The 12,160-nt window shown below is 46.0% G+C and overlaps 1 protein-coding gene across 1 annotated transcript; it reads left to right on the forward strand.

Annotated features, from left to right (window-relative positions):
• Window positions 1-351: 351 nt before the first annotated feature.
• On the forward strand, window positions 352-6,597 carry LOC308149987 (tudor domain-containing protein 15-like; the record flags this gene model as incomplete). The annotated part of the gene is made up of 3 exons (XM_080522862.1): window positions 352-3,838; window positions 4,817-6,343; window positions 6,584-6,597. The coding sequence occupies 3 exons, from the start codon at window positions 352-354 to the stop codon at window positions 6,595-6,597; spliced, it is 5,028 nt and encodes a 1,675-aa protein (XP_080378988.1).
• Window positions 6,598-12,160: the final 5,563 nt, after the last annotated feature.

Consider the following 12,160-nt stretch of genomic DNA (forward strand, 5'->3'; position numbering starts at 1 on the left):
ACCTTAGTTGTAATAATAATAATAATAATAATAATAATACATTAGACTTATTTAGCGCTTTTCTAGACACTCAAAGACGCTTCACAAACTGAAAAGATGGAGTAGTAATAATAAAATGACACCAAAAATAAATAAAAGAAAGTATAGGGGCCTAATTAAGGTAGTGCTGGGGACACATGGGAAGGGGAGGGGGGGAGAGGGTTAACTGGTGAAGGCAGGCTTGAAGAGGTGGGTTTGAGGGCCTGTTTTTAAATGTTGGGAGGGTGTTGGCCTGTCTGATGTGGTTGGGGAGATTGTACAACAGAAGGTGGATCTAACTCCAGTCTCTCCCCTCACAGGAAGAAGGAGCACATGTCCCGGCGCCTGTCCGAGATGGACCGGATGCTGAGCGAGAGACACCTGTTCCACGGCACCTCGGCCGACGTGGTGGAGGGCATCTGCAAGCACAACCTCTCTGGGCCGTGTGCTCCGTGGCCTGTGGAACTGACGTTAACCCATGTGGACTGCAAGCCTGAAGATACTCTGGTACATTTCCAGGGCCAATACCTCACAATATGTGAACTGGACTACAGCATGTTGCAGATGGAAATACAGAATGCAGTGAAGACCAAGGCTGCTGTGGAGGTAGGGGAGCTCTGTCTGGTGGAGGATGTCTTGTCCAGCCGCTGGTACAGAGGAAGGGTTCAAAACAAACAGGAAGGTATGTGTGACGTGTTCCTCATCGACCACGGAAATGTCCTGAGTGTTGACATCTGTCACGTGGCCCCTGCCCTGGATCAGCTGTGCATGCTCCCCCCGAAGATAGTTTGTGGATTCTTTGCCAATGTGTTACCATTGCGAGACCACTGGGATTCCCTGTCTGAGACGTACTTCTCGTCCTTAATTGGAAGCAATGTTAAAGGACATATCCAGGCCCTTCTGCCTCAAGTCCTCATACTCGATGCCCATGACATCAACAGGGACCTTTCCAGACTGCAATTTGGAAGGCATGTAGACACAGACACGTTCCTTCTGCTGGTCAGAATGCTGACAGAAGCACCTCTCAAACCTGTCGTGGACCTGTTGATTGAAAAGCCTGTGGGACAGGAGTTTTCTTTCAAACTGTCCAAAAACCATTCGTTTTTTTGCGACCCTACGCTGACCCCCGGTAAACGAGTGAAGGTTAGAGTAACCGCTGCATTGTCCCCTGGGAAATTCTACTGCCAAATGACCAGTAGGGCGGAAGATCTCCAGGTGATGTCAGAGAAGTTGGCGCTGTTGTGTGAGTCGAAGAGCAAAGACCCCAGTAACACGCCTGATCAGGCTGGTCCGGGCTCACTCTTCTCAGTCAAGGGGAAGGATGAGAAGTGGCATAGAGGCTTTTTGCAGGCTGTAGACTCCCAAGTGATTGTCTTATTCGTTGATTATGGGTTCTGTGAGTCTGTGAAAATGGAAAATGTCCATCGCCTCCCGGCAGATTTTCTCTCCACACCATTCATGGCTTTCCCGTGTGCTCTCGCCTGTCTGGATGGCCAAGACAAAGCCGTGATGACCCAGCAGCTGAGTTGGCTGAAGAAAGGGTTGCTGGGTGGAGTTTTGGAGGTTGAAATCGAAGGCTTTGACAAAGGGCAGAATCTCTATTCTGTCACAGTGTTCAGTGCTGAAAACCATCCCGTTGTGGAGGCGGGGCTAAGTCAAGATGCCGCTGAGCATACAAAGTGTGATTTAGTTTTTGAAAGCGAGCAAATTTTGCCGTATTACAAGACCGCAATGGCCCAGGTACTGGATAATTCCCTCCATGTTGAGAAACTGCAAGAAGATTCCGTGTTTGAGGCTTATCTGGAACACATCCTGGACCCAACCAATTTCTGGTTGAGAACACACAAACGCAATCATGACTTTGATGAGATGATGAACGAAATGGCAGAATATTACAATCCAATAAAGCTGGAGGAAGAGGTTCTTGAGGATCCAGAACCCGGTGCTTTGTGCTGTGCGATGTGTGAGAAGGACATGCGTTACTACAGAGCCGTAGTGATAGACACTATTGATAATGGGGCTAAAGTATTTTTCCCTGATTTTGGAAATACTGAAAAAGTCCCACACAATATGATTAAGCATCTCCCAGACAAGTTTGCCAGCGAACCACCGTTTGCGCTGAGTTGCTCTCTGGTGAATGTTTTACCAGTGGGTGATGTTTGGACTACCTCTGCCATTGACTACTTTAGAAGAGCAGTGTACAACAAAGCTCTACTTGTGCATGTTGTCCACATAGGGAAAGATCGATATGTTGTCGATATGAAGGAAACTCCAAATGCAGAGAGCATTTCAGAGCTCTTGATCAAGGCACATCAAGCAGATTACTGGAAATTCACTCCCTCCAAGGCGGTCATTAAACAGGAAACAAGGGGAAAGAAAATGGCGAAAGAGAAAGTCTACCAAAAAAGACAATCTGGAATTTGCACAAGAGGAGTATCAGAGACCCATGTCAGTGTGCCTGTGATGGAATCTGAAAACAGACACTTTATCACAAAGACGCCAAAAACGATGGTCCCAGCTGTTGAATTAAAATCAGAGATGCCCGGGATCGGAAGTGAACTGTCTGTCCGTTGCTCTCACATCATCTCCCCCTCAGATTTTTGGTGCCAGCTGCAAAGCAAGAGTCCCAACTTGGACAAACTGATGGACGAGATGCAGCGGTATTATCAAACACACACAGTCCCTGTGCACCCAGGGGTTCCCTATTGTGTGGCCAAGGCAGCAGATGATGGCAGGTGGTACCGGGCCTGCATTATAGGGGTACAGAAAGACTACCTTCAAGTGATCTTTGTGGACTATGGTATGATTGTGAAAGAAAGCATACACAATCTTCAAGCGATACTGCCAGAGTACCTTGAACTGGAAGGCCAAGCGTTCAGATGTAGTCTCTATGACTTGAGACCTGTTGAGAGCAGCCATGGTGGGTGGAGTCCAGAGGCGTGTGATCTACTGAAGGAGTATGTTCTGGACCAGTCCTTTAACCTGACATGCAGCGTTAAGTGTCACTTGCATGTGAAATACAAAGCCCGATTCAATGTGGTTGATCTGCACACCGCTCACGACAGTGCAGCCAAGAAGCTTTTGGAAAAAGGCCTTGCAAGAGAAATGGGAAGCCCTGGGCAGCTCCTGCCGTGTGACTGCATGGAGACCTTTGTCTATGATTCTTTTGACTTGAGGAGTGGCAGTGATGAGGTGGTGTATGTCACACACGTGTGCAGCCCATGGGAGATGTATTGCCAGCTAGACAGAAACAGTGAAATCATTGAGGAACTGATGGAGAAAGTTACAACGGAAAGTGAGGAAATACTGCGTGCCAACACTGCAGCTCTTGTGGGGAAACTTTGCCTGGCAAAATACTATGATGGAAAATGGTATAGGGGCATGGCTCGCCGTGTTCATTCACCCCATCATCTCTGTGTGTTTTTTGTGGATTATGGAAACATGTACTTTGTTGAAAAAAGCCATGTTGTGTCTATTCCAAGTGAATCGTCAGATTTGCTGTTCACCCCCATGCAGGCCTTGAGATGTGGCCTCTCACAAATCTCAAAAGAGGAAGACTTTGCAGAGGTTAACAAGTGGCTGAAGATGTCTGTTCTCAACAAGCCGCTCCGAGCTGTAGTCGTCGGAAAGAATGAGGATGGGACTGTTGCTTTTGATTTATTTAATGGAAACGTTAACATAAATGAGAAAATCAAGCAGTTAATTGCGAGTCAACAACCGAAGAAGAACATCAGCCATGATACCGAAACAATCAAAACCGAAAAAGATCAAAATATGCAATATGGAGAATGCAGAATCAGACACAAAAGAAGACACTCAAGTATCCCTGCTTCACAGAAGGAATGTCATAGAGAGAGTAAGGGAGAACTGGTCAAATCTGAAGGAAACACAGACAGAAAAATAGATCAGAGATGCGCAGAACATGACATAGACAATTCCTCCAAACGGCCTCCAGGATCCATTAAACTGCCACAACTTGAAAACCTCCCTGTCACTTCAAGATCAGCAGGATTCAGAGGTCTGGGGTTTGTTTCACACATTGACACAGTCAACAGATTTTTTATCCAAATGCAAGCTGATGAACAAACCATATTGGACATTAGGGAAGACCTCAACTCAGAGCTGTTTAAAGACACCAAGGAAAACAACACATCCGTGCAACCGAGGATCAATGACCTTGTAGCAGCTGAATGTGAAGATGATGGTGCGCTCTACCGTGCAGTTGTGAGAGACACTGCCTCTAGTGGCCAGTTCAGAGTAGAGTTTGTTGACTATGGAAATACAGCAGTTGTGGGGAAGGATAAAACGTACTTTCTGACAAATAAACATTTGTCCCAGCCTAGACTAAGCATACCATGCACACTGCTAAAGACTGACTCTTTTGAAAGTGACGCATATTTCATTGAGGCTGTAATGGGAAAACCTCTCATGGTTGAATTTTGCACTTGTTTTGGGTCTCGGTGGGAGGTTCTCATTGAAATCCAGGATGCCTACCCAACCCAAGCTGACAATAGCAATGCCGTGACTGAAAATGAGGAGGCCCTGACTTGGTCTGAAAGTCCTTCTGACCCTGATATCAAACAGCTAGCGTGTCAGTTCAGTTCTTTAGCGGTCACAGAGGAAAAGAGACAGTCAGATACTGACTCTGGGAGGGTGATAATCATTAGTGCTCAAGATGAAAAGCTCTCATCTGAAGTGTCCAAGAGGTCGACCAGAGGTCGCCACCAACACTGCACTGGCAGGCACCACCACAGAAGGTCTTCCTGTCCACCTTGTGTGATGACCTTTGAACCCTTAGCAGAGCCAGTGAAGGAGACCTTGATCCCACCTCAGAGTATCAGCTCGGGGCAGACAGAGTGCGGGACACTTTTATCCGTCTTGGAGAATGGAGATCTTTACCTGAGAGTTAACAGGAGCACAGAAGAGTTCACCGTTTTTGAAAATCTTGTAGTTGAAAAGAAAAGCCAATGCAAAATCATGTCTGAGGAGGATGTTAAAGAAGGACTTCAGTGCTTGATAAAATCAACCAAAGACAACCAATGGCACAGAGCAGTTGTGCAGAATGCATCTGCTGACCAGGCAGAATGCAGAGTATTCCTTCTGGATCATGGCACTACAGAGGAAGTCCCCGCTAACTGCATTAAAGAGCTTTGTAATGACCTCAAGCAAATTCCTGTGCAGGCAGTTTTGTGTAAATGGAATGGCCCTGGTCTCCCCACTGAAGGAGACATGGCTTCTAAGATAATGAAGGAAACTCTCAAAGCAATGGTGGGAAAGGACATCAAATTCATGTTTGTCTCTTACTCTGATGCCGACAACCTGTGGATGGTGGAAATCATGATGAACAGGTTGTTAATCCAGCAACTGAAAATAGCATCATCACAGAAACAACAACAGCAACCACAACAACCATCAGGAGAGTCTGTCCCGGGCGACAGGCCTCTCCATCTCCAGAGGCTCTTCCTGGCCTCAGTGAATATGGATCTGGGCTACTTGGCCTTTCCAGCAGCCGTCACCACGCCGTGTGAGTTCTACGTGGTTCTGGAAGACCTGCTCCCCATCATGAACACTGTGTCCACCATCCTCCACGACCTCCCAGAGGAGGTGCCAGCGCTGCCTGAGGCTCACCTTCTCCCCGGGTCGAGCTGCCTGGTGAGGTCCAACACCACGAACAAATGGTGTCGAGCGGAGATCGTACACGTGGGCGCGACTGTGGTGTTGGTCAACCTGGTGGACTATGGCCACTGTGTGGACGTGCCCTTCGCCGATCGCTCTGAGCTGAGACGACTCCCCGAACAGCTGTCCCGACTGCCGAAGGTCATCTACCCATGCGTCCTGAGAGGAGTTAAGCCAATCGGAGGGGGGCAGTGGACGGACGACGCGGTGGTTTTCTTCCAGGAGTGCATCTGTCAGAAGAGCCTCCAGGTGTACTTCAGGCAGTATATCGCTGAGGCTCACTGGGAGGTGGACATCGTGGCCGATGGCGTCCATGTCGCCAAAGAGCTGGTTGACGGCGGCCATGCCAACTACGCTGACGTCATGCTCAGACTCCGGTTCCAGCAGAGCCCCGGGAGAGAGTCTCCGGCGGGACGGAACCCTGAGAGAACGGACAGAGCCAGACCTGAAATGTCACCCGAGAAAACGACGAGTGACGATGCTGTCGGTCTACTACGGGGTCGCAGGTCACCAGAGAGCTTCTGGGGACAAAGAGGTGAGGGGTCGTCTTCTGACCCTGAGGAGAGGGTGAGGACAGATCACACCACTGAGGACTGGGACGAAGTGGAGAGGATGATACTGCCAAACACCACGTCTGGAACAGGACAATGTGAGTGTCTACTTCGTATTTTTTTCATTTTCTGCTGTGTTGTAATGCTGTGATTACTCAACAATGTTGTTATTACATGTTGTCACACACAGTACTAGAATGTTGTAGAGTGATTTGTAGCATATTCATGTTGAGATATAGTAGGATTACGTTTAAATGATTCACAACTAAATGCGAGGAAATACAAGCAATATCAAAAGGTAATTGGGTGTTTTCTTCAACGGCACATTTTTCCCACAGGTGCCCAGGTGTAAAGATGACTACTGGTGACTTTCAGTGAACGCTGCTTCATAGAAGGGGTAAATACATACTATTGATAAGCAGTACTGTATGTGGCAGTGATGTGCCACAGACAGTGATGTGTGTAACACTCGTTTGAAGTGTAGCTTTCACTCTATTTTCATCCCACTGTTCTTCATCCTAAAGGTGTGAAGCGTCAAGGACAACAAAGCTACTCCAACCCACCACCACCCAAGAACAGATTAGACAACTTCTTATCTCTGACAATTAGACTTTTCCCCACGCTTTTTCAACCTCATGAAGACAGTTGTTCATCTCTCTTAGTCCAGGATTAACATATTATTCCCAACATCTGTTTTTCTACACATGGTCGTACAAATAGATCACATTTTATGTTTTTTATATTTTATTTTATGGTGTTAACCATACTGATGTATGTATCTAATATGTATGCCTCCGATATCGCTATGGTAGGATCTCCTTCATTTAATAATATATGCATTTAGTTGGTCTTTAAGTCATAGGTACGGTATAAGAACATGTGGGCTGTCCTTTTTTTTTGTGCCTTTTACTTTAAAAAAGTAAAAGTACTGTACATCTGCATATTTGGAGAATGGGTCAAATAGGTCTGTCAAAATCACATGGAGTCATTTTTACATTTCTGCTTTAATGTAAGCATCAAACTTCGATATCCCTTTAAATACTAGTTTGCCTTAGTTACTACTGTTGATTCTCACCAGTACTAAACGTTTTCAGGAATGTTCATGGAAAAAAGGGTTAATGTATTGAGATATTGTTTTACTAGGCTATAATGCTGTACTCTAGAGTGGTGGTGGTTTATACTGTGTGATAATGTTATTTTTTTGCAGTGAACATTTTCTAAACAAATATTATTTTGTATTTTAATAGAATACAGTTGACTATCACATGCTTTATGTTTAACAGGAGAGGTTTGTTGATTATGGGCCTATTTTGTTTTGCATTTGTTTCTCATTTAGTCCTGAGTTCACCTTTGTTCACCTTTGGTTAATATACAGTATTGTTGAACCATACAAATAAAAGGTGTCATTGTGGCAATTGTTCTGAATTAACGTATTCATTCTGTTGTAGCGATTTTGGAAATCATAATTATAGACAGTTTTATCTAAAAAAGTAAATAATAAAGAAAAAACTTGTCAGAAGTGGGATTCGAACCCACGCCTCCAGAGGAGACTGCGACCTGAACGCAGCGCCTTAAGGGCTCTGCACACAGCGTGCGATTTCTGTTGCGCGTCAACGTTCCATTTTGAAGTTTGAATGGAAGTCTATGAGAACATACAACAGAAATTGCATCGCACGCTGTGTGCATTGGGATGCGATGTTTTATGATTTTCTCATAGACTTCCATTCAAACTTCAAAATGGAACGTTGACGCGCAACAGAAATCGCACGCTGTGTGCAGAGCCCTTTAGACCGCTCGGCCATCCTGACCTGTGGTTGGACGAGAGTAATGTAATTAAATAGTTATGTATGTATGACATTGATGTAAATTACATATTATGTGGGGGGTTTTTGGACTCAGCTTTAACCTTTTCTGATCCAACGGACCCACAGGTGGATCCGAAGTGATATAAAGAGCTTACCTCGATCAATTCTCTTCATCGATATCACATTTCTTTCACAACTTTGCATGCTATACGATGCCACCATTTTGTTTCCGAGACAGTAAACACGGCCGAAGTCACTTCCAGTTTTCTCCAACTGGAGAATGTGTCATGTCCGGTTTCAACGCCGAATTTCCATACCATTGGTCAGCCAACCCCAAAAAATCCCCAAGAAATTTAAAAAATAATCTGATACATGAGAAAGGTCAAATGGCACAGATGGTGCCAAAATATCTCCAAATGGCCTAAACATATAGGTGTCCGCCTAAACATACCTGTACTAAAACGGGTACAAAGTTGCATTTGCTCACATTACTAGCATCGACTTTGGCACAAGTACTAATAAGACCCTGAGTACTGATTCCTAGATGATTTGGGCTTGGTCATCAGGTTTCCAAGGTGATATTCACTGTAAAAGCTGTTGTTTTCTTAGGCGGAGACTGAATTTGAGATGTTTTATAATGTTCTAGCTCTATTTACTCTGACACAGTCCCACAGGTGTTAGCTTTCATTTGATAACAAGATCATTATGAAGGCCCTTGTGATTGTGGAGATATTCTATATTCACTGTGGGCATGTCATTTCGAGCAGAAAACCAGAAAAATTAGGTGAGTGTCAGTAATGTTTAAGCCCCAACGTTAACTAACGTGACTGGGTATCCTAAAAGACTGGATTGGCCGATAGGACATGGCAGTTCACTTTCTACTCCGTCTGTGCTAAGCTACCCGGATAACATGCAGCGTTAAAGGTGGCGTTTCACCCAAAGAAATACATTCTTGCCTCCATCTCGCATAACGCGTCTTATTTTTGTTGGGGGGAAAAACAACGCGTGCTGGACCATCGTCCACGCTACCTCTAGCCGTCTCCAAACCCTTTAAACCCAGCAGCAGGCGCTATAGCACCATAAACGTATTTTTAACTCTAACTATGTAGTTGTTGTTTTTTTTCCCTCACACTATTAATAATTTTACCCATTAATAAATATACTATAGTCTCAAGATGAAATCATCATGGAAATGGTGTTATATTTTTATTGATGAACCATTAACACCTTTTTTTAAGAATGTGTGAAATACATTTGTAATATTCTATAAATTATACAAAATGTACACAGCTTCAGGCGTTTTGTAAAATCTGTATTTATTAATGATTTACAAAAGGCTAACATGAAACCATTTAAATGATTCGAATTTGTAACCTAAAATGGGAAATGAATTAATGTGTATACGTCATTTCAGTTAACAGAGCAGAAACTGTTTTATGATGTCACCGTTGATGCATGGTAAAGATTCCATGTTCTCCTGAAAAACAATATTTACACAAGATGGAGTCACTCACACAAACAGGAAGCAGTGGAGGAAGTGGTGCGGATAAGAGGTTAAGACCATAGATATTACATAGACTGGTTCACTATGGCGACCACGTAGGCGTACGTCAAAGCGGCCAATAAGGGATCTACTGTGTATATCTATGGTTAAGACTGGCGAGATTATGTACTTTCTGTAAATCATAATGTATACTTCCCAAATACTGCTTACTTAGAGTATGTTCTAAAGTTCTAAAGACAATGTTTGTGAGTTTTATGTGTTATTTGGTCTGTGTGGTCACATGAGAGGAGAGGAGAGGAGAGGGGTGGGAGAGGAGAGGAGAGGAGGGGTGGGAGAGGAGAGGAGGGGTGGGAGAGGAGAAGAGAGGAGGGGAGAGGAGTGAAGAGAAGAGGAGATGAGATGACAGGAGAGAGGAGGGAAGAGGAGATGAGATGACAAGAGAGAGGAGAGGACAGGGGAGAGAAGAGAAGGGAGAGGAGAGGGAGAGAGGGAGGAGAGGAATGGTCTGTCTCTACACACACACACACACACACACACAGCACGCGCCACACAGATAGTGTTGTGTTTACATGGGGGCCGGGGGCCATTAGCGTTTATGACTCAGTGTGGCGTTGTGGTCAGAGCAGAGCTGGACAGAAGGACCTGAGTGGCTGATGTACGACCCCCCCCCCTCCACCCTCAGTGACGTTGGTCAGGTGCCATTGGCAGTCGTCGTGATAGAGATTTTCAATCTCTACTGTCTCTATTTATCTATCTCTCTCTCTCTCTCTCTCTCTCTCTCTCAACCTTCCTGTCAATCTCTACTGTCTCTATCCCAAGAAAGCAGAAAAAACTTGTAGGTGATGAGGTCTTTTCTTACCGAAGCTAGCAGCGTTGTTCAGCGTGAGGTTGTGCATGACCCTCGCTCCGAAGAAACTCCACTTCAACAGGAAGTCCTGGGCTCTCTTCTTTATAGAGCGTCCATTCTGCTTACCAGGCTGGAGAGAAGAGAGAGAGGGAGAGAGGGAAGGAGGGGGGGAGAGAGGGAGAGAGGGAGAGATGAGGGAGAGAAGAGAGAAAGACAGAGAAAGAGAGAGAGAGAGGGGAGAGAGAGAGAGGGGGGGGGTGGAGAGAGAGAGGTCATTCAACAACAACCACACAACCACCACAGACAACAACAACCACCAGAACAACAACAACACCAACAACCACCACAACCACAACAACAACAACATAAACAACAACTACAACCACAGCAGCAGCACCACCACCACCACGGCAGCACCACAGCAGCAGCAGCACCACAGCACCACAACAGCACCACAGCAGCACCACAGCAGCAGCAGCAGCACCACAGCAGCAGCAGCACCACAGCAGCAGCAGCACCACAGCAGCAGCAGCACCACAGCACCACAACAGCACCACAGCAGCACCACAGCAGCACAACAGCAGCAGCACCACAGCAGCAGCAGCACCACAGCACCACAGCAGCAGCAGCAACTCAGCAGCACCACAGCAGCACCACAGCACCACAGCAGCACCACAGCAGCAGCAACTCAGCAGCACCACAGCAGCACCACAGCACCACAGCAGCAGCACCACAGCACCACAGCAGCACCACAGCACCACAGCAGCACCACAGCAGCAGCAACTCAGCAGCACCACAGCAGCACCACAGCACCACAGCAGCAGCACCACAGCACCACAGCAGCACCACAGCACCACAGCAGCAGCAGCACCACAGCAGCACCACAGCAGCAGCACCACAGCACCACAGCAGCAGCAGCACCACAGCAGCAGCAGCAGCACCACAGCAGCACCACAGCAGCAGCAGCAGCAGCAGCACCACAGCAGCACCACAGCAGCACCACAGCAGCAGCAGCACCACAGCAGCACCACAGCAGCAGCAGCACCACAGCACCACAGCAGCAGCAGCAGCAGCACCACAGCAGCAGCACCACAGCAGCAGCAGCACCACAGCAGCAGCACCACAGCAGCAGCAGCCTACCTTGATGACCTTCTGCTCCACCACGGTGTCCAGCCACTCGATGAAGGCCTCTACCGTAGCGTTCTTCTTCAGGAGGTCCTTCAGCTGCTGGAACACCGTGATGGAATCATCTGGAACACAGGAACATTGTTTGGTTGACTGAGAGGACTGTTTGGTTTTGGTTAATTGGGTTTGTTAACTGTTATCTTTACAACACTAAGTAAATTATAAAGACGATTTACAGTGATTACAGGAAATAACATCATTCAAAAGCCTATAACCAGGAATTCACATATACTGTAGCCATGTTTTTATTTTAATGTCGCAATAAAATGTTTATTTCATTTTATTTCAATCCTTACGTCACTGTCGAGAGGAAGCTTTTCATTGTACAATGTACAACTGTATCCTGTGCATATGACCAAAACTCTTTGACTTGACTTGATATAAACCATATTTTGATAACTCATTCAGTGCCGAGGGTGAATGAAGTCGTCCAAATTGTCAGCATTTCATTGTTTTTGTGTCAAGGGTGACTTAATTCACCAAAATACATACATTATGTTGCTTCATTTTGTAGCCAATCAAAGTGTTGTTGCTAGGTAGATACCACATAGACCACTTGGAACAATCTCGGTGG

The sequence above is a fragment of the Nansenia antarctica genome (genome assembly GCF_963989245.1).
Source record: "Nansenia antarctica genome assembly, chromosome: 2".
In the NCBI taxonomy this organism is placed as follows: Eukaryota; Metazoa; Chordata; class Actinopteri; order Argentiniformes; family Microstomatidae; genus Nansenia; species Nansenia antarctica.